This window comes from Mauremys mutica, chromosome 24, assembly GCF_020497125.1.
Source record: "Mauremys mutica isolate MM-2020 ecotype Southern chromosome 24, ASM2049712v1, whole genome shotgun sequence".
In the NCBI taxonomy this organism is placed as follows: Eukaryota; Metazoa; Chordata; order Testudines; family Geoemydidae; genus Mauremys; species Mauremys mutica.
Genome location: NC_059095.1, coordinates 15,998,934 through 16,020,843, shown reverse-complemented (window position 1 = coordinate 16,020,843; position 21,910 = coordinate 15,998,934). Strand labels below are relative to the sequence as shown.

Here is a 21,910-nt window from a genome sequence, read left to right as displayed (position 1 = left end):
GGCCATGTGACTAGGCAGGGCACAAAAATAGGAGTCCAGAAAGAGCTTTGCTTAGCCTCTTGGACCCAGACACAGAGGACTTGCATAGTTAGTTTATTTTATCTCTTCTCAGTTCCAGCTGTTCATCTTGTTTACCACTATGTAAAACTAACTTGTGGTAGTTGGAGATTGCATTGCAGCTAGACTTACCAAGTAAATTTTAGGTTGCCCTTGAATGTCTGTTTTTATTACCATAGTGATTGTGTCCTTGATTCAGCCTTGGGTGCCTATGTTCAGATGTATGTGAACATGATGTATTCCTGATGTCCTTAAAGTGGCAGTGATGAGTCTCATTTCCATAGTTTTACATACTTTTTATGGTTGCATCTTTCAGTCAAAACACCAAAGAAACCTCAGTGTGTGTCACATTTTGGGGCATGCTGACCTTGATAGTGACCTTTCTAGATATATGCCTGGCCATGTTCACTTTGGAATATGTCCTACTTTGTTGTACAGCTGTATGGTTTGGAACCCTTATCACACAATTTGCAGGTATTTAACAGCACATCTAAATCTGAAACTGAATATGTAGTTTGAGTCAGGAGGATGGATGGACTTTATTTTGTGGATATTAAGCATTTGGAACATGTAAATATTTATTCTTAGCACCTAGTAGTGCTGTATTGACAGTTTTATTGATGCTGATCTTAGAGTGAAAATATCAAAAGTGAGAGCAATGTAACTTTTAATTCCTGTGTGGTTATTTATCATAATTATGTTCATAAATACTATATTAAACTGTTTGGGTTTCAAAGTCAAACACTCAAATATTAGGAAATGCCAAAATTTGGGTTTCTTGTGCAACCCCCCATATGCAGATAGGCTTGGAAGGATTAGATTTTTATTAATAAGTGTTGGTAAATGTCTATTTCACCATACACACACTCAAATCTATGAGAAACTAATTCCATGGATGATGATGATAGAAATTTACAGATAGAAAAAGCAATAAAATTGTTGCTTGAGAACTTACAAGTTTGACTTAAGGATGTTTACTTTGTATATTTTAACACATGACAGTTTGTGTTTTAATGGTTAAAAAGCTCAATGTCTACTATCATTAAATTTTCTGACTCCCTTATTGTCTGATTCTGCCGTAATTTCCCACAGCTATGAAAATGTGTATATAAACGTTTTAAAAAATACTTAGCCCATAATTTGTGTAGCTGTGAATATTGACAGATATAAATAGAAAAAAAGTCTTGTCTTATTCCTCAATTATTTAAAAAAAATCAAAATCTGATAAGCCTCTATGTATGCATTAATGGTAGCCTTTAATTACATGATGCTATACTAGGTTCCATATTCTCCCACCTCATTCATTCAGTGCACTGGATGAATGATGCTTTGGGGATGAGGCATCTGTTAAGTATTCCTTCTGTTCTCATCTCAACATTCAGTGTGTAGCTTCAAACTATTTACTACCACAAGTCGAACCCTACTCTGAAAATGTAATTATTCATTTCCTCGTTGTCTCTTCTAAGGTGCTCATCACTGTAGTAGCTGGGTGCCTTAGCACTGGAGATACATTAGTATTATATTCCCATTTTACAGCTGGGAAACCTGCGACAGATGCCTGAGACCACACAATGTCAGTGACAGAGCTGGAATAGGGGCCTACTGATTCCCAACTGTGTGCTTATTCCTCCTGATCACACTGCCTTACTGTCAAAGGCACTGAGCAGCCACAGGTCTAAACGACTTCTGCAAATCTGGCCCCTGGCATCACAGGTTGGGCACCCAGAAAATGAACACAGTTAGTGACCAGTGAAAAATTTGGCTTAAGTGACTTATACACATCACATAAGAACTCTGTGGCAGGGATAAAATTGAGTTCTCTTGTGTGACATTCACCTGCTTAACTGCTGGACCATCCTCTCTCTTTATGTAGTCCCTTGCTTTGTTCTGTATAAACTAGGGCTGTGAAGCGATTAAAAAAAATAATTGCGTGATTGATTGCGCAACTACTAAAAAACCAATTGCATGATTGATCATGCAACTAAACAATAATAGAATACTATTCACATATTTTTGGATGTTTCCTACATTTTCAAATATATTGATTTCAGTTACAATACAGAATACAAAGTGTACAGTGCTCACTTCATATTTATTTTTTACAAATATTTGCACTGTAAAAAACGAGATTGTATATTTCAAGTCACCTAATACAAGTACTGTAGTGCAATCTCTTTATAATGAAAGTTGAACTTACAAATGTAGAATTTTGTACAAAAAAACTGCATTCAAAAATAAAATCTAAAATTTTAGAGCCTATAAGTCCACTCAGTCCTACTTCAGCCAATCCCTCAGACAAACAAGTTTGGTTACAATTTGCAGGAGATAATGCTGCCCATGTCTTGTTTACAGTGTCACCTGAAAGTGAGAACAGGCATTTGCATGGCACTGTTGTAGCTAGCTGTCAGGAGTCTACCCTCACTTGAAACTGGGCGGTTTCAAAGTGAGGACCCGCATGTCTTCCCCCACCCCAAAATCCTAGGGTAGGTCTCCCCTTCGGCTGCCACCACCCGGTCAATTCCGTGGGCCGGGACACCCCTGTTTCCCCCCTTGGGAACACAGATCAATTCACAGAGGAGGAACCTCCCCCCTCCTCCCTCTCTCCAGCCTGCTCTGGAGACAGAGGTGCCTGGATTCAAACGCCTTGAATCTCACACACACAGGGAAGCAGCCCACTTCCCCCTCCCCTTCCCCTGAATTTCCCCAAGGGAAGGAATTAACCAAGTCCAAAGAAAAGAAAAGAATTTATTAAGAGAACAAAAGAAAATACAGAATCTCTATGAATCCAAGCTGGGCACTCATAGGGTATAACCTTATCAATCTCTGGAGAGAATCCCCTCTCCCCCTTTTCTCAGTAAAAGCAATATCAGCAAACAGGAATAAAGCATTTCCTTTAGCAAACACACAATTGCAAATATAGAAATCAAACCATAAGACTAATTCGCCTTTCTAATTAATACTCACTATTAATTAGTAGAAACTACTCCAGGAGAACTTGGAGGCATGACTGTCTTCTGTTAGATCCAAAACCAGTTCTCACACAGACAAAGGCTTCCCTCCACAGAGATTTGAAAAAATCTTATCTCTGATTGGTCCTCTGGTCAGGTGGTCACCAGGTACTACATGTTAACCCTTTACAGGTAAAAGAGACCTTAACCCTTAACTATCTGTTTATGACACTAGCATAGCAAGATATTTACGTGTCAGATGTGCTAAAGATTCATATGTTCCTTCATGCTTCAACCACCATTCCAGAAGACATGCATCCATGCTGATGACAGGTTCTGCTCGATAATGATCCAAAGCAGACTGACGCATGTTCACTTTCATCATCTGGGTCAGAAGCCACCAGCAGAAGGTTGATTTTTTTTTCCTCTTTTGGTGGTTTGGGTTCTGTAGTTTCCACATCGGAGTGTTGCTCTCTTAAGACATCTGAAAGCATGATCCACGCCTCATCTCTTAGATTTTGGAATGCACTTCAGATTCTTAACCCTTGAGTTGAGTGCTGTATCTATCCTTAAATCTCACATTGGTACCTTCTTTGCATTTTGTCAATCTGCTGTGAAAGTGTTCTTAAAGTGAACATGTGCTGGGTCATTATCCGAGACGGCCATAACATAAAATATATGGCAGAATGTGGGTAAAACAGAACAGTTCTCCCCTAAGGAGTTCAGTCACAAATTTAATTAACGCATTATTTTTTTAGTGAGCATCATCAGCATGGAATCACGTCCTCTGGAATGGTGGATGAAGCATGAAGGGCCATATGAAGGTTTAGCATATCTAGCACGTAAATATCTTGCGATGCTGGCTATAACAGTGCCATCCAAATGCATGTTCTCGTTTTCAGGTGACATTGTAAATAAGAACCAGTCAGCAGTATCTCCCGTAAATGTAAACAAACTTGTTTTGTCTTAGCAATTGGCTGACTAAGAAGTAGGACTGAGTGGACTCCTAGGCTGTAAAGTTTTACGTTGAGTGCTATTATGTAACAAAAAAAAAATCTACATTTGTAAATTACACTTTCACGATAGAGATTGCACTACAGTACTTATGAGGTGAATTGAAAAATACTTTTGTTTAGTGTAAATATTTGTAATAAATATAAAGTGAGCACTGTACACTTTGATTTCTATTACAACAGAGTACAGCATATTTGAAAATGTAGAAAAAAATCTAGGAATATTTAATAAATTTCAGTTGGTATTCTATTGTTTAACCATGCAATTAACTAAAAAAAAATTAATCATGATAATCACGTGAGTTACCTCCAATTAATTAACAGCCCTAGTATAAACCTTTCAACTTCTAGAGTAAATGAGACTGAGATCCTATGAACAGCCTCAGTCATTACACAGTTGATTTAATTCCCAAGGCGTGTTCCATCTTTTCACTGAAGGGAGTCTTGTTAAAAAAAAAGTCATAATTAAAGCTACAATTTAGACATGGATATTTTTAATAAGTCATGGACAGGTCATGGGCAATAAATAAAAATTCACGGCCTGTGACCTGTCCATGACTTGTACTATAAATACCCCTGACTAAATCTTAGCTGGAGGGGTGGAGCTGCCGTTCCTGGGGGGAACCTGGAGGGAGCACTGCTGCTCAGGTTGCGGGGGAAGCCACTGCCTCTGGCAGGGGAGCGCTGTCGCTGCTCTGGGGGGAAACCCTGGAGTTGCTGCTTGGGGGTGGTTGGGAGGGGGCAGCACCATCAAGGGCCGCTGAGCAGCACCTGCTCTGGCCCCCCTGCTGATGATCCAGCCACCCCTGGGACCGCTGCGGGGGCCACCAAGCTGCGGCTACTCCTGCCGCAGAAGTCGGAGAAAGTCATGGAATCCGTGAATTCCGCAACCTCTGTGACAGACATGGAGCCCTAATCATAACTGTTAGAAGAAAGCTATTTACATTGCAAATTCAAGTACTTAAAAGTTAAATGCCAATATTTAGGTTGCCTGTGCAACATTCTTTCTGCCTGCTTCTGCTCTGTTTCAGTCCGTTAAAAAGTGTCTGGTCTGGATTTGGCCTGCTTATTGACTACCCCTGCTGTAAACTATACGTTTCCCATTCTGAACAAATTTGGAGTGAAATAGCATGGAGGGTGATTGAAGCTGATTCCCTTTCCATGGCTATATTTCACTTCAACAGCTCAATGTCCTTTACAGGCAAGGATGGGATTTTGGCCTTGATCTTTCTGAAACTCGAGCTCTCTGAAGACTGGTTTATATTTTTCTTGTTGGTTTTGTAACACTGTAGTCCCACAGACTTCCTACACTGGCATCAATAGCAGGACAGTATACTAAGTGATTAACAGAAATAGCAGCATCAAGTCAAAACAGGGGCTGCATTAAATCAACCAAGAGTTTATTGCTCATTGTAGCATTTGCACAACACTTCAAATTCAGGAGCACTATAGGGCAAGATTTGAGGGGGAGGGATAGCTCAGTGGTTTGAGCATTGGCCTGCTAAACCCAGGGTTGTGAGTTCAATCCTTGAGGGGGCCACTTAGGGATCTGGGGCAGCAAAATCAGTACTTGGTCCTGCTAGTGAAGGTAGGTAGATAGGTAGGTAGATCCTCAATAGCCTTTCAGGATCCTTTCCAGTTCTATGAGATAGGTATATTTCCATATATATATTTGTTGTGACTGGTTTTTCAGTAGCACTTGTTTTGCAGTGAATGTTAAAGCTGTGTGTTATATAGAGAAGACAAACAGAAGGGCAGATATGTTCCAAATAGCCAACTGAACAAATTTGCCTTAAAGATGTCTGTTCTGTTCTCTATAGGTTCTTGTACTGTGCTTATTCAGTGTAGTATTTGAGCACCATTCAGTAATGTGTTAAGCAATGTAATTAACATGTCACATGTTTGTTCTCATCCTCTTCCCAGAGGGACAAGTGTGTGAAGGGAGTATGTTGATTTTAAAATTTGTATGTGTACATGCTGCTATATATTTGCTAGAGAAGGCAGGTCAAAGAAGTGCACTGGGAGAGGTTTTTGATGGCCAATGTTCCTTAGAGTGTTCATTCCACAGCCTTGGACTGGGCCCTAAGAAAGCTCAGTGAGTTATATTGCACTTGCTATTTCATCTACCATTGTGTTGCCCAGTCACCTAGCTTAGTTAAGTCTTTCTGATGTTCTAACTTCAACAATTTTGTGTCATCTGCAAATTTTGCCGCCTTGCTGCTCATCCCTTTTTTTCCTCCAGATTTTCAGTAGATGTTAAACAAGCCTGGACCTAGTATGGAGCTATGTAGTACCCAGTGTTCACCTTTAGCCATGGGGAAAATTCTTACTACTTACTCTTACTCTTGATTCCCTGTTTTACAGGAAACCGGAACCCATGTTGTAACCATGTTTTAGTTTAGAAGCCTCTCAAGGTTCTCTAACATGCTTTTCTTGCTTGTTTAGGGTGTCAGTACAGCAAGAAAAACTAGTTTACCACAGTGTTACCCAACAGCCATGTTTCACAGCTGTGTGTGTGACTTTGGTGGGTCAGAAAGGACTGGAGTGGCTTGCTGAAAGTCTCAGGAGGTCTGTACCAGAGTTGGGAAGGTAGCCCAGATTAGATTTCCTAACTCAGTCCTGGTCTGTACCCACAAGCCCATCCTTCCTGTGTGACAGGAGCTGAAAGCTTCTGGGAAGCCTGCTCTGAATTTTTCCTTAACTCATTGCTATCCTAGGTGAAAAATAAGAAGCTAGTGGAGCTGCTGAGGAGAAAAGTTCGCCTTGCCCAGCCTTATGCTGGTGTCTTTTTGAAGAAAGATGACAAGTAAGTGTTAGCTCTTTCTATATATAAATATATTAATGATGTTGATGATTATGCTGGGAGTGCACTAGGAAAGCTGAGTCCCTTAATTCTCTCAGTGGTCACTATGGTGGAAGATGTAGCATGGTGATAAAAAGGGCTGAACCTTGTTTGTTACCTTTGTTTACCACTGCTACATCTTCCACCGTTGCTACTGCTGGTAGAGAATTGTGGGTCTTGGCTTTTTCCTTCTGTAGAAAAGGCCTTAACCGTTGATCAACAGTAAGAGGTTCCAAGTATTCATTAGAACTTTGAGTGGAGGCCATATACACAATGGCGTGAACAAAACAATGTAGTATCAGACTCTAGGGACAAGGAGTCTAAGGAGTCAGTGTTGCCCCAGTGTGTTGCTCCTTCACCACATTTTCCAGACTGAATATCTCAGAGTCAGATTCTGAATGTCATAGACTGGACAGGGTTTTATATGCATGGTTGTGCCAGAACCCCCTGCCAGCCACATCTAAATCAAAGAGAAACAGCTTTTGAGGTGTGCATGGGGCAAGAATACTAGCATGATGAGTATGAACACAGCCCATTACCCATGTCAATTTGTGTGGGTAAGGGATGTGTACTAGTCCTCCATTCCCATTCCCACAATGCACTGACCCTTTCCTGCTTGACCCTTACCCAGATCTATAAAGGTCCTGGTCCCCCACCTTAATCACCAGTAGAGAGCTGTGCTGACCACTACAGAACAGTTTTTTCCACTGAACTCTTTTCACCACTATAAGCAAACATGGAATCTGCTCCAAGAGTTACCACATGGTCAACTGAGCACATCCACTTATCAATGTGGTCAGAATTCACTGTCCACAGCTTCTCCCACAGCACCAAGAACATCCATCTTTACCAGGAAGATTCAGAGAGGCTGGTGCAGGTGGGTGTTCACCAAACTGGCTCAGTGCCAGGAACAGATAAAATATGTCAGGCTGTGGAACTGAAAGGCAAAAGACTCCAGCAGTCACTCCGGAAGGAGTTCTCCAACATGCCCCATCTTCAAGGAGTTGGGCCTAGTGCTTTCCAGGGCCCCAGTACAGAGCCTGAGATGTCTCTCAACCCCATGGGCCTCATCATCTGACAGCCACGTCTACACTGGCAACTGGATACAGGTGCATGGGTGTCCGCATCTAAACCCAGGGTGAGGAGGCAATGGGGATTGTGGAGGTGGCAGCCTCAGTAGACCCAGAGGAAGAGGAGCAATTTATCCTGCACCTCTGCCTGAGGAACCAGCTGAGCAAGCCCCTCTGGATGAGCCAGAGGAGGACCCCAAGGCTGGTAAGTTAAATCCCACCCACCCCGCCAATATCCCCTCCCTCTTTCTCTAGGGCTATGCAGGACTGGAAGACTACTCCCTTCCCCTACTCAAATGGTCCCTGACCAAGGCATTCAACATTTTATTGAATTACCATGAATCACCATAAAGTTTATGGCAGAAGTTATTGAACAGATTATCAGCAAACTATTGTATTGCCCCTGGGTCTGAGAGTTCATCAGCCAACTGGCTGACAGCAAGGGTGGGGGTAGAAAGGTCAAGGTGGAGGACAGGGCATTTGTACAAGATTAATGGTTCTTCAAAGTTGCAACTGTTTTGTCTTTCAAGATCTCAGACTTCCCTTAGAGTAACATCCCTCCCCCTACAAACAGGAACCATACTAGGGGTGGAGCAGGGTGTTTAGTATCAGGGATGGCGAGTTAAGTACAGGAAGGAGAAGGAAGGGGAACCATTGCTTCTCCGAGGAATGGGAGAACGGTTATCTGTCCTGGTGTCTGGGGTCTCCCTGCTTGGAGCCAGGCTTCGCGAGCCGGAGGAAGGGGGACAGGTGGGGGTTCCACTGTGGTGGCTGCAAAGACACAATACTGTGTCCCTTTGCAGTGGGGAGGAGAGTGGCTTGTGGTCTTGACTGGAATGTTCATGGAACAAAGTACAGTTGCTATGGTGGCTTCCCCCTTTCCCTATTCCTGTCTCTGCTCTTCGCTGAACAAAGGGGCCCAGGGGCTCAGTTGGTGGTGGCTAGGCATTTGCAGTGGTTTTCTTCTCCCCCTCCACACAGGCTCCATCAGCTATCTGTTTCCATTCTGATTGCCTTCAAGTCCCATAAGCTTACATCTGTACATTTCTGGTGCAGCAGAAACTCTAGTTGGTTCTTAAGGTTCAGTGGCAGCGCAAATGTGCTCGGCCCACCTTTCCAGCTCACCATCCCTTCCATTCAGGGACACGTAGAGAGGTGAGAAGCAGCACAAACATCTCTCTGGCATAGATTGCTAGGTCTCTACCATGGGACTGGAAAGGCACCTCCCTTTTTCAGTCTGGTTACAGTCAAACCTGTTTCATCCAAATGATGGCCAGCCTTGAAAGAAGACCTTGTAATGGTTAGCATTGCTTCTGAAATAAATGCATCCACCATCCCAATCACACATTTAAAGACAGTAAAATTTTAAAAACTACTATTTCATGCTACCTACCACATTCAGCAGGTGCTCTTTTTTAGGGGGCTGTAAAAGTTGTCTGAGAAAGAAGTTGTGGCAGAGCTCTGACCTTGCTCCTGTGGGTCCTGCGCTTCTAGGCGGTTTATGCTTAGCCTCAGTGGCTCACTGTGTCCCTCCATGTAGCCCCTCTCTCTAGGGCCAGGGTTACAGTCTACTGAGCCCTTTTCATCATAGGCTGCAAGGAGGTTGGTGAGAGAACTCCCACAGTCTCTGTTCAGCCTCCTGTCCTGACAGGGACCTGACTTCCCCTTCCAGGAGATGTTCCTGTAGTGGTGGGTTGGGGGGAACCCGGGCCCGCCCTCTACTCCAGATTCCAGCCCAGGGACCCTAATGGTAGCAGTTGTTGGCAGCCAACCTTTCACTGCCAGAGTTGCTACATTTCCCTGGGCCATTTCCCCACAGCTCTCCTGCTTCTCCCTTCTTCACCCTTACCTTAGGGCTCATTTAACGATGTTTTAGGGTGTCTTCAGTAACCAGCCCTTCAGCTGCATTTCCTCTCCCCTGCCTGACTGGAGTGAGCCCTTTTTATAGTAACAGCAGGGCCTTAATTAGAGTCAGGTGGTCACATTAACTGAATGGCCTCACCTGACTCTTTACAGGTTAATTAGAGTCAGGTGTTCTCATTAGCCTGGCGCAGCCCCTGCTCTGGTCAGTCAGGGAACAGAAAACTGTTAATCCAGTTCTGCTGTACCCAACTGGCCTGAGTCTATCACAAAGGGTAATGAAACAATCCTTCCTGAAATGCTGAACGGTATTTATATTGTGACCTTCAACAGCAAAGTTGTATTATGTAGAGGGGATTTCTTACACACTTTGAAAGGAAAGAAAATGATAGAATGCTGGTCTTTTGATTGACTTGGCAGGTCCTTCGGCTGAGGAGTGTGAACCCATTCCTCCTGGGGGCCAGGAGCAGCAGCAGCTCAGGCACAGTAGGGGCAGATGAAGAACACTGTTCACTGGCATCAAGAGAAGAAGCCAGGAGCAGTTTAACTGAGGGAAAAGGAGGAACAGGGTGTTGAGCAGGAGGAACACTTTTCCCAGAGTCAGGAATACCAGGAGCAGGAGCCTTCCCAAAGGGACCAGGAGCATGTCCTGTTGCAGTTCCTGGCACAAGTGGTGTGGAAAGGATTTAGGTCCCACCTACCGCAAGAGCCACTGCCAGGGTCCAGAAATTGGCACCTTCCTTCTCATCTCCCAGCTGCTACTTCTCCTGCAGGCCAGGGTGTTGCTCAGGCAGAGGATCCAAACAGCCTCCCCCTCCCGCCCCAATGACAAAGGGGAGGCTGAAAGACTTCAGGGACAGCATGCTGCACCAAAACCCCTCCAGGGGGAGAACTGTGACCATGCAGGAACAAACAATAAGCCCAAGACTGTGCCTGAAGGCCAGCATATGTTGGCTCTCAAACCCTGTGCAGGAGTTGTTCCCATTTGTCCCGCTTGTCTGCAGGAGTGGGGAGATCAAAGCCAAGGACACCATGTCATATGCTTTGAAGTTTAATTTTCTTGGGAGTCTGATCCATTCTGCTGTCTTTCATAGTTCCTTTTGAAAAACTGTTCAGAGTTATGCTACATGTACTAGTTTCAATAAATGTTATTTTCCTTTACATATGTGTGGACCCTTCATTCAGGCTGTGATGTAAGGGTAAAATTTGTCTCCCTCCACCCCCTTTTGGCTTGGGCCCTACCATTTGGCACCTTGAGTTACATAACTCCCCAGGGCAAAAAACTACCAGGTCCTCTCTCTCTCTCTCCAAACTTGTCCCCTCCTCTCTGTCCAGGTATGAGACTATAATGTAATAAGCCAGAGACAGTTGGAAAGTGCAGTGTGCATAGAAATAACGTAACTTTATTAACTGGGGAAGGAGGAGGAAAGAGTGGATAAAGTTTCCTATGGGTTTGACAAAACAGAACAGGAAAAGCAAAGTGGAGTAACTGCCACTGCTTACAGAACAGTGCTAAAATGGCCCCTCAGCTCTCACCCACCAAAACTATGACCACTCTGAACCATGGGGTTACTGATTAGTTAACAGCCTGTAAGTGCCCTTATCCCTGCACACCTCACAAATACCAGTTGTAAAAGCCCCTCCCAACGCTGCCTTCAACTATTTTCCAGGTCCTACAAGCATTGAGTAATTCCCACCCCCCCCCCACACACACACACACTCTGGTTTGGCTAACAGTTGTGACCATTAACACAAAATGAAAAAACTAAGAATGCAGTTTAACTGGCAGACACCCATCACAGAACAGTAACAAAGCAGATGTTATAACTGTGGAGGTGCCCTGCCTAACTACCCATAACAAGTCATTATCTAAATGACAGGCTAATGACCATCAGCAGGAGGGGAACTAAACTGCTAATTGAAACACAGGTGAATGGGAATGTTCCCGGTTGCCTTTTTTACTGCACCTGGTGCTTAGTTTGGGACCAGGCTGAGGTGACTCACCCCCTGTCTGCCTGCTGTTCCAAGATATAGGCATGAATTGCATCCTGGATTTCCCTGGCCTGCTGTGATCCAGCACCAGCATGAACATTCACTGGATCATGCTATCTGTAAAGGCTTTGCATACCAGTCCTGTCCTGTGCACTCTGTCCTAAAGTACTCTCCTTTATTCTCAGAAATGTTATGAAGCGCACAGCTGGCCACATAATGCAGATGGCATTGGCCACATTGGTATCCAATTGGTTGTGTAGGTATAGCTAAGAAGTCTTCAGCCACCCAAAGGTGCACTCTATCATCCTGCAGCTGCTTAGTTTGAAGTTGAATTCAACTGGATTGGTTAGGGTAGGGTTTCATTAGCCAGTGTAGGAGCAGTATACAGGGTCCCCCAAATAACTCCGGGCATGAAGACACTATATAGACCCATATAGTCTATATAGTGTAAAAAATCCACTGCTATCTACATACTACACAGACCACAGTGAGAGACTATGCCATACTCTATCAAAGAAACTGAGGAACCACTTGATCAGCATCCAATACAGCAAACAGGAAAACATCAAAAAAGAGCTCTCCAACCTGGAGACTCTCATAAATAACCAAACTTCCATACAAACGGACTTCACTAAAATAAGACAGGAGATCTACATTACTCACTTCACCTCTCTACAAAGGAAAAAGGACTGTAAGCTGTCTAAACTCCTACCTGCCACATGGGGCCACAACCATGGTACCCCTAACCCACCCAGCAATATTGTCAATCTATCCAACCACACACTCAGCCCAGAAGAAAAGTCTGTCCTATCTCGAGGACTCTCTTTCTGCCCTGCCACCTCCACTAACATGATACAGTTCTGCGGCGAACTGGAAGCCTACTTTCGCCGTCTCCAACTCAAAGAATACTTTCAGGATGACACTGAACAGCCCACTGATACACAATTACCCTCCCACCAACAGCACAAGAAGAAAAACTCCACATGGACTCCTCCTGAGGGTCGAAATGACAGTCTGGACTTATACATAGAATGCTTCCGCCGACGTGCACAGGCAGAAATTGTGGAAAAACAACATCGCTTGCCTCATAACCTAAGTCGTGCAGAACGCAATGCCATCCACAGCCTCAGAAACCACCCTGACATTATAATCAAAGAGGCTGATAAAGGAGGTGCTGTTGTCATCATGAACAGGTCTGACTACCAAAAGGAGGCCGCCAGACAACTCTCCAATACCAAATTCTACAGGCCACTTCCCTCAGATCCCACTGAGGAACACACCAAGAAACTGCACCATCTACTCAGGACACTCCCTACACTAACACCGGAACAAATCAACATACCCTTAGAGCCCCGACCAAGGTTATTCTATCTACTACCCAAGATCCACAAACCTGGAAATCCTGGACACCCCATCATCTCGGGCATTGGCACTCTCACTGAAGGACTGTCTGGATATGTGGACTCTTTACTCAGACCCTATGCCACCAGCACTCCCAGCTATCTCCGTGACACCACTGATTTCCTGAGGAAACTACAATGCATTGGTGACCTTCCAGAAAACACCATCCTAGCCACCATGGATGTAGAGGCTCTCTACACAAACATCCCACACACTGATGGAATACAAGCTGTCAGGAACAGTATCCCTGACGATGCCACAGCACAACTGGTTGCTGAGCTCTGTGCCTTTATCCTCACACACAACTATTTCAAATTTGATGACAGTATATATCTCCAGATCAGTGGCACCGCTATGGGCACCCGCAGGGCCCCACAATATGCCAACATTTTTATGGCTGACCTGGAACAACGCTTCCTCAGCTCTCGTCCACTCACACCCCTTCTTCTCTACCTGCGCTACATTGATGACATCTTCATCATCTGGACCCATGGGAAGGAGACTCTGGAAAAATTCCACCACGATTTCAACAGCTTCCACCCCACCATCAACCTCAGCCTGGACCAATCTACACGGGAGGTCCACTTCCTAGACACCACGGTGCAAATAAGTGATGGTCACATTAACACCACCCTATACCGAAAACCTACCGACCGCTGTGCCTACCTTCATGCCTCCAGCTTCCATCCCGGGCACACCACACGATCCATTGTCTACAGCCAAGCACTGAGGTACAACCGTATCTGCTCTAACCCCTCAGACAGAGACCAACACCTACAAAATCTCCATCAAGCATTCTCAAAACTACAATACCCACATGAGGAAATAAGGAAACAGATCAACAGAGCCAGACGTGTACCCAGAAGCCTCCTACTGCAAGACAAACCCAAGAAAGAAACCAACAGGACTCCACTGGCCATCACATACAGTCCCCAGCTAAAACCCCTCCAACGCATCATCCAGGATCTACAACCCATCCTGGACAATGATCCCACACTTTCACAGGCCTTGGGTGGCAGGCCAGTCCTCGCCCACAGACAACCTGCCAACCTGAAGCATATTCTCACCAGTAACTGCACACACACCATAGTAACTCTAGCTCAGGAACCAATCCATGCAACAAACCTCGATGCCAACTCTGCCCACATATCTACACCAGCGACACCATCACAGGACCTAACCAGATCAGCCACACCATCATCGGTTCATTCACCTGCACGTCCACCAATGTAATGTATGCCAGCAATGCCCCTCTGCTATGTACATCGGCCAAAATGGACAGTCTCTATGGAAAAGGATAAATGGACACAAATCAGATATTAGGAATGGCAATATACAAAAACCTGTAGGAGAACACTTCAACCTCCCTGGCCACACCATAGCAGATCTTAAGGTGGCCATCCTACTGCAAAAAAACTTCAGGACCAGACTTCAAAGAGAAACTGCTGAGCTTCAGTTCATCTGCAAATTTGACACCATCAGCTCAGGATTAAACAAAGACTGTGAATGACTTGCCAACTATAAAACCAGTTTCTCCTCTCTTGGTTTTCACACCTCAGCTGCTAGAAGAGGGCCTCATCCTCCCTGATTGAACTAACCTCGTTATCTCTAGCCTGCTTCTTGCTTGCTTATATATCTGCCACTGGAGATTTCCACTACATGCATCCGATGAAGTGGGTATTCACCCACGAAAGCTCATGTTCCCAAACGTCTGTTAGTCTATAAGGTGCCACAAGACCCTTTGCTGCTTATATAGACCCATGTCATTTCTGGGAAATAAAGTCCCTTCCTACCCCTTCAAGTGCAATCCCAGTCTCCTCAACACCTTGGCATCATGAACCTCTCCTGTATGTCTGATATTAGTGTTCACGAACCTGCCTTGGTGATCTACTAAGCCTTGAAGAATGCCGGAATAGTAATCTTTTCAATTGACAATCTCTCTCACTCGTTTCAGTGGACAAAGTTTGGGGATTTGAGTGCAGTTAATGGCCTCCATGCTGTTCAGAAACCCCATTCTCTGGACCCCAGCTATAACTTCTGGCCATGGGTTTGAGAGGGTTGATAGCTACCCAATCCTGCACTACCACAAGCCTGACAGTGGACTTCCCTACTCTGAAGTGGTTTGTGATTGACTGGTAGCTGTCCAGCATTGACTATTGCTCTCTGGAAGCTGGCACTTGCTTCTGCATCTGGATCAAGGAGTTCTGCCATTGTAGGATTGGGGCCAACTCTCACATGGCTCCATGAACATCTGCTTCCTCATGCTGAAGTTCTGCAGCCACTGGTCATGATCCCAAGTTTTCAAGACAATGTGATCCCACCACACTTTGCTGGTGGTTCTGGTCCAGAGGTGGTAGTCCACCCATGGACATACAGTCACGACACTGGCAATTTCTTGCTTCTTTGTCTCACAGGGTGACAGTGCATCAGTCACCTTTCCGGTCACCCGTCTTTGGTGTGTGTGAGAGGTCCGAGTACATTCATCTAAGATTCTTACCAGGTGCATGCTGCAATGCACATGTTTGTCCTGAAAAAAGGAGCAGGAGCAGAAATGCATTGTCAATCACTTGCTCCATGTCTTCTTCTAAGTTGGCCAGGAGAAAAGGGTAGGTGGGCACTGACATCAACAAATGTGTGAAAGTAGCGGACAGGACCAATAACACACTGCAGGGAGAGTCTTCTTGTGATGCACATAACTCTGGGTTACCACCCCTGAAATTCTAATGCTAAAGGTATGTAGCAAAAAGGTGGCAGAGTGGATGCAAGTATGCTTGTGTGATAGATTCCCCCCAGGGTGTCACCTGGAACTGCGGTACCACTGAGCCCCCTGGCCCACCAGCCTGTGACAAACTGCAAAGCCCTCCAGCTAGAACTTTCATCAGCATTCACACAGGTAGGGACACCCAGCTGCAGTTTCATGCAGGTTCTCTAACCACCAGCTTCCCAGCCTGGGACCCCAGAGCAGTACTGTCCTGCTCTGGTTAAATCTGGCCAGTATATGGGTTTAATACCCGGTCCGCCTCTCCCTGAATGTGAAGAGAACAATGCACCCTTGTGGTAATGAAGCAGAGATTTTCCTCAAGCACTCCAGTCAAAGCTCACTGGTTTAAAACAAAAACAAGTTTATTAACTACAAAAGATAGAGTATAAGTGATAGCAAGCAGATCAAAGTGGATTACCTAGCAAATAAAAAATGCAAACTAAGCTTAATAAAATAGACAGGATATGAATTAGCAGATTCTCACCCTAACTGATGGTAGAGGCAGATGTGTAGATTCTTAAGGCACAAGCTACACTTGCTTTACAGCTTGGAATCCCCAGGTGTTTCGTACACAGGCTAGAAATCCCCCAGTTCAGTCTTTGTTCCTCAGGTGTTTCCAGAAGTCTTTGTGTGGGGGGAGTGAAGAAGCCTAGATGATGTCACTACCTGCCTTATATAGCTTTAGTGTATGGCAAGAACCTTTTGTTCCAAAACCAGTTCCTAGACCAGTGTGTGGGAAAAATAGACACCCCAAAATAGAGTCCAGAGTCATGTGGCCTGGTCATATGTCTTTGTAGAGTCTTAGCAGCCATCATTCATAGACATCTGTAGCGTTCTCAGGAAGGCTCACCAGGTGGGAGATAAGCTTCTCTTAAGGCCCTATTGTTCTTTCTAATGGCCCATTGTCCTGAACAGGCTCTTCTGCACCCACTATCTAGACTGAAAGCATCTTGTCTAGTGGGTGTTACCCAGGTGTAACTATATTTGAAGTACAGATACATAGTCAGTATTTATAACTTCAGATACAAAAATGATACATGCATACAAATAGGATAATCATATTCAGCAAATAAGTTATGTGAGGTGATATTGGACAAGTTATCTTGCATAAAATAATTATGCTACAATCATATCATAATATCACTATGAAGAATATGGGGTGCAGTGTCACAGCTTTTACCTGTGTCCAGCACAGCATAGGGGGATACATGCGTTAGCATATGAATGGGTAAATACACAAGTGTGTGCACCAGAGTAAAGATAGCAGTAGAGGTTAAGGCCTGGAAGGGCTACTGGATCCTCTTGTCTGACCTCATGTATTTCACAGGCCACCAGCACCCACACACTAAACCTGTATCTAAAATTAGATGCAAATGTTACATCCCACAGAAGACTAAGCTGTTACATGCCACTAGCCAAGAATAGACAGGACCGAGGTGCCCCAGAGTCCAAGGCCTCTGCAATGGCAGGGCTTAAGTGAGATGTACCTAGATAATGCTAGCAAGTGTGGCCTGTGCTCCATGCCTCAGAAGAAAGTGAAAAACTGCCTATCTGATCTGAGGTATATGGCAATCAGTTAGACCTGAGCATGAACCAGCCAGCCAGCATCTGAGAGAGAGAATGCTCAGTGCCACCTCAAAGGCCTGGCCCACCCAGTGTCCCATCTCCAGATGTGGCCATCTCTGATGCTTTAGGTTAGGGGACACTCCCCACCCGCCAAAAAAACCAACAACAAAAAAACAACCCCACAACAGAATACATAGGGGCTGGGTTCAGGAAGGGAGTTGCCAAAAACACTGTATCAGTTTCGGGCAAATGCTGTTCACAAAGCAATCACCCCATAGCTGATCTTTCAATACTTGTCCTCAAGGGAAACCTACGCAACATCATTAAAAGCTGGGGGGAGGGATAGCTCAGTGGTTTGAGCATTGGCCTGCTAAACCCAGGGTTGTGAGTTCAGTCCTTGAGGGGGCCACTTAGGGATTTGGGGCAAAAATCAGTACTTAGTCCTGCTAGTGAAGGAGGGGGCTGGACTCAATGACCTTTCAAGGCCCCTTCCAGTTCTAGGAGATACATATGTCTCCTATTATTTAAAAAAAAAAAAAAAAAAAAGATGAGCCTGGGAACCTAAATTCAGAATTCTGCTAGAACCAAAAGCCATGGATTTAACAGGGTTTTATGGCTCATTACAGCTATTTGTAACATGCCACACTCTCTGTTACCCTTAATTGCCCACTCAAACGCTTTATGCATAACAAGCTAACATGTTACCCCTTCAGCTTGTCTGTTCCAACATGTATTTAACTCAGACACACTGCTTCCTTCCTCACACCTGAAGAGCTCTTTGTAGCTCGAGAGCTTGTACCTTCCACCAACAGAAATTGGTCCAAAAAATATTACCTCACCTACCTTGTCTGTCTCATGTTTATGTAATGTTTACCTTTAAATTTTATCAGCAATGAATCTGACGTGGTGGAAAACCTGAATGAAATCTACCAGACAGGAACTTTTGTCCAGATCCATGAAATGCAGGACCTTGGAGACAAGCTGCGCATGATTGTCATGGGGCACCGAAGGTAACTGCATCTGCTACAGAGCCCAGGCATGTGTCTGCCATTCTTGGTGGGCAGGCACATCCTTCAGCTCTCGCCACTGCACACATGTTACTGTACTTGTAATGAGGAGAAGAGGGTCATGGGGTGCTATCTGAGGTCTCTTTGGGGAGCTTGCTATTGTCAGCTAAAGTTTTCGCTCAAAATTGAAATCTTGTATTTACAATCTGTGCTGCACTTTGCCCCATTCTATTCCTGATAGAATGGGGGTACACATCTCCAGAAGATCTCCCACTCCTGGGTTTGGAAGTTTCTGATCTAACAGATAGGGTTAGTGTCTGAGGAAGCACTGTCTGGGTGATAATCTCTGGCAAGGGTAATGGACTGACTAATCCAGGGGGATAATCCCACTCGTATAACAGGTGTTATTGTTTTAGTGCTATAAGTATGTGTGGCACTTGAGATAAATACTAGACAAGCTCCTGCTCAGAAGAGCTTAGTAAAATAGATAACCAGATTGGAAAAGCCTTTGGGTCTTTCAGATCTAAAATTACTTGTTTACTAATTTGCATTGTGCTGGCACCTGCTCCATTGTGCTGAGCTCTGCAAAGAATATAGCAGAGATGGTCCCTCAAATGAAAAGATTTCAGTCTAAGTGTGTCCATCCTTATGTTTAGACCAGGGTGTGATGAGGGAGCCAAGGGTCACAGATTCAAATCCAGTTGTTTTGCTTACTGATAAAGCATGTGTTTTCTTTAAGGGGTTGTAAAAGCAGCAAAGAGTCTTGCGGCACCTTATAGACTAACAGACGTTTTGGAGCATGAGCTTTCGTGGGTGAATAACCACTTCGTCGGATGCACGGGGGTTGGTTCTTCAAAACAAAATGTTAAAATCTAATTCCACTTTGATGTAGGGCAGAAATACAAAGGAGCTAACTCAGCAGCCAGTTTATCTCTTTCATGCTTCAGTTTATTCTTTTTAGTATTTGGTTTGCAAATCCCATGGGGGTTTACAGCTGCCTGATTCTTAGTTATGCTAAATCAGTCCTCAGTGTTCCTGATAGAGACCTTAGAAAGGGTGACACCTAAGCATAATATTTAATCCAGAGACTACAAGTAACTCTGCCCCTCCCCGTTTTAGTAGGGTAGTCACATACACCAATATTAGACTTGCAGTGCTGGCTACACTTGTCTTCTCTTGGTCTTCAGAATTCGTATAAACAAGCAACTAGAGGTTGAGCCTGAGGAATCTGAGTCTGAGAACAAACACAAAGCAAGAAGGAAGCTGAAGCGCTCCAAGAGAGAGGCTGAAGAAGAGGAGGGACCAAAGGACCAAACTGTGGAGCTGGTGCTAGAACCTGTGGCTGCCTCACCAGAAGAAGTGCTCATGGTAGAAGTGGACAATGTTGTCCATGAAGATTTTCAGATCACAGAAGAAGTTAAAGTAAGTGAAGAAATCACACAAGCCTAGTGCAGCAAGTGTGTGTATCCAGATCTGTGCCTGAGCTATTGGGGATGTCCTGCACATGCTGTTTACAGGTCTATTATACTGTCCATTCATTTAATCTCACCCCATGGAAGGTGCCTGCTTCTCATAGTCCTAATATATGTGTCTGCATGTTAATCCCATTACAATGACCCTTCTCAGTGCAACAGCTCTATTGCTCAGGATGCCTGACCCCTAATTAACATCACTGTAAGGATGGATTGTGCTGTGCATGCATCTCATGTAATAGCTTGTATCCTGTTGGGCATTTATTTTAACTAGCTTGGCTAAAGAATGATTATAACTTCTTTCAAGGGTGATGTCTGAAGGGCCAACTTGAGGGTGTAGATTTAATGGAAGTAGATTTAATGAACAAGATGATAATATAGGGCATGATGTGAAACTTAAATGTCTAGGAGGGTAGGCTCATGAGTGCATGGGCTAAAAACACTAACCTTAACTGGTGACCTGGGTTCAAATGTAGCTTGGTCACCTGACATGGGTCTTAGCCTAAGACAGTGGTCCCCAACCTTTTTGTGGCCAGTAGCACATTCATGTTTTCAGAAGAGTGTGGCGGGCGCCAACAATTTTTCAAGACTTATTTTGTATTTGTACATTAAATAATATGAAAAACATCATATTTAATATTACATAATATATGAATCCATATGATAAAAAGGGTAATTTTACATGTAAAAGGTATTAATTACAATATTCGGCAGTTACTCTTTCATCTTACCATGTGAATTTGCTCTTTTTTATCTATCTGTAAGAAAAACTAAGGAGTTTTTACAAAATAAATATCATAAACAGTTTTCATCTTATTTATTTAAAAAAAGTAAAATATATTTGGACCAGCAGTTCAGCGTTTATTATTCTTACTTTAACATAGAATGAAGCCTGCAGCCCTGGAGTTCTCCGTCCCCGGCAGGGGCGGGGTCGCGACTTCTCTCCGGCTTCGAAACCGTAGCCCGGCGCGTGCCGGGGACAGAGAACACCAGCGCCTGCAGCCCTGGAGAGAAGCCTGCCATTGACAGAGAACTCCGGGGCTGTGGGCGCCGGTGTTCTCTGTCCCTGGCAGGCATGGGGCCCGCCTAGTGCCCAGCAGGGGAGAGAAGCCGCGGCCCCGCGCCTGCCGGGGATAGAGAACTCTGGGGCTGCAGGCTGCGGGTGCTAGCATTCTCTGTCCCTGGCAGGCGCAGGGCCACGGCTTCTCTCCGGCTTCTCCACACCTGCTGGGGACCAAGAACACTGGTGCCCGCAGCCTGCAGCCCCGGAGTTCTCTGTCCCAGGCAGGCACGGGGCCGCGGTTTCTCTCCGGCTTAAGCCGCGGCCCCACACCTGCTGGGGACCGAGAACACTGGTGCCCGCAGCCTGGAGTCCCGGAGAAGCCGGAGAAAAGCCGAAGCCCCGCGCCTCCCAGGGACAGAGAACACCGGTGCCTGCAGCCCTGGAGTTCTCTGTCCCCGGCAGGTGCTGGGCCACGGCTTCTCTCCCCTGCTGGGCACTAGGCGGGCGCACTTAAATGCCCCGGTGGGCGCCATGGCGCCCGAGGGCACCGCGTTGGGGACATGTTACAACAAAAGCTTGCCACAACTGCCAAGCTAGTTTACTCCATGGAAGAGCCCAGTCTCCAGTCCCTCCCTCCCAGAACAATGGGAAATGGAGGAGGGCAAGCTTCCTTAACAACAACCAGAGTTAAATGGACACATGCAGCAGGGACTCCTGCCCATCTTACTCGTGTTTCTGGGCCCTGACATGGGAGGAGGAAGCAATGCTGTGCTTGCATCTTCACTCAAGACTTGTGGGTTTCAGACTCTGTTGTTTTGTTTAATAGGCGCTTACTGCAGAAATTGTCAAAACAATCCGGGACATCATTGCCTTGAACCCTCTCTACAGGTACGTTTACCCTGTCCTCTTCTACCGCTG

General features: G+C 45.0%; 1 protein-coding gene and 1 long non-coding RNA gene across 2 annotated transcripts in view; both read left to right on the top strand.

The window, feature by feature from the left end:
* The window catches only part of LONP1 (lon peptidase 1, mitochondrial), a 53,859-nt gene that overhangs the window by 1,438 nt on the left and 30,511 nt on the right, over nucleotides 1-21,910 (top strand). The window contains exons 2-5 of the mRNA XM_044998829.1: nucleotides 6,736-6,824; nucleotides 18,401-18,520; nucleotides 19,705-19,939; nucleotides 21,819-21,880. Of these exons, the coding sequence (XP_044854764.1) occupies nucleotides 6,736-6,824; nucleotides 18,401-18,520; nucleotides 19,705-19,939; nucleotides 21,819-21,880 (506 nt within the window). The remainder of the gene's footprint in view (nucleotides 1-6,735; nucleotides 6,825-18,400; nucleotides 18,521-19,704; nucleotides 19,940-21,818; nucleotides 21,881-21,910) is intronic.
* LOC123355953 lies at nucleotides 10,028-10,951 on the top strand. The gene is made up of 2 exons (XR_006575252.1): nucleotides 10,028-10,065; nucleotides 10,211-10,951. It is a non-coding gene; the product is annotated as an uncharacterized LOC123355953 (long non-coding RNA).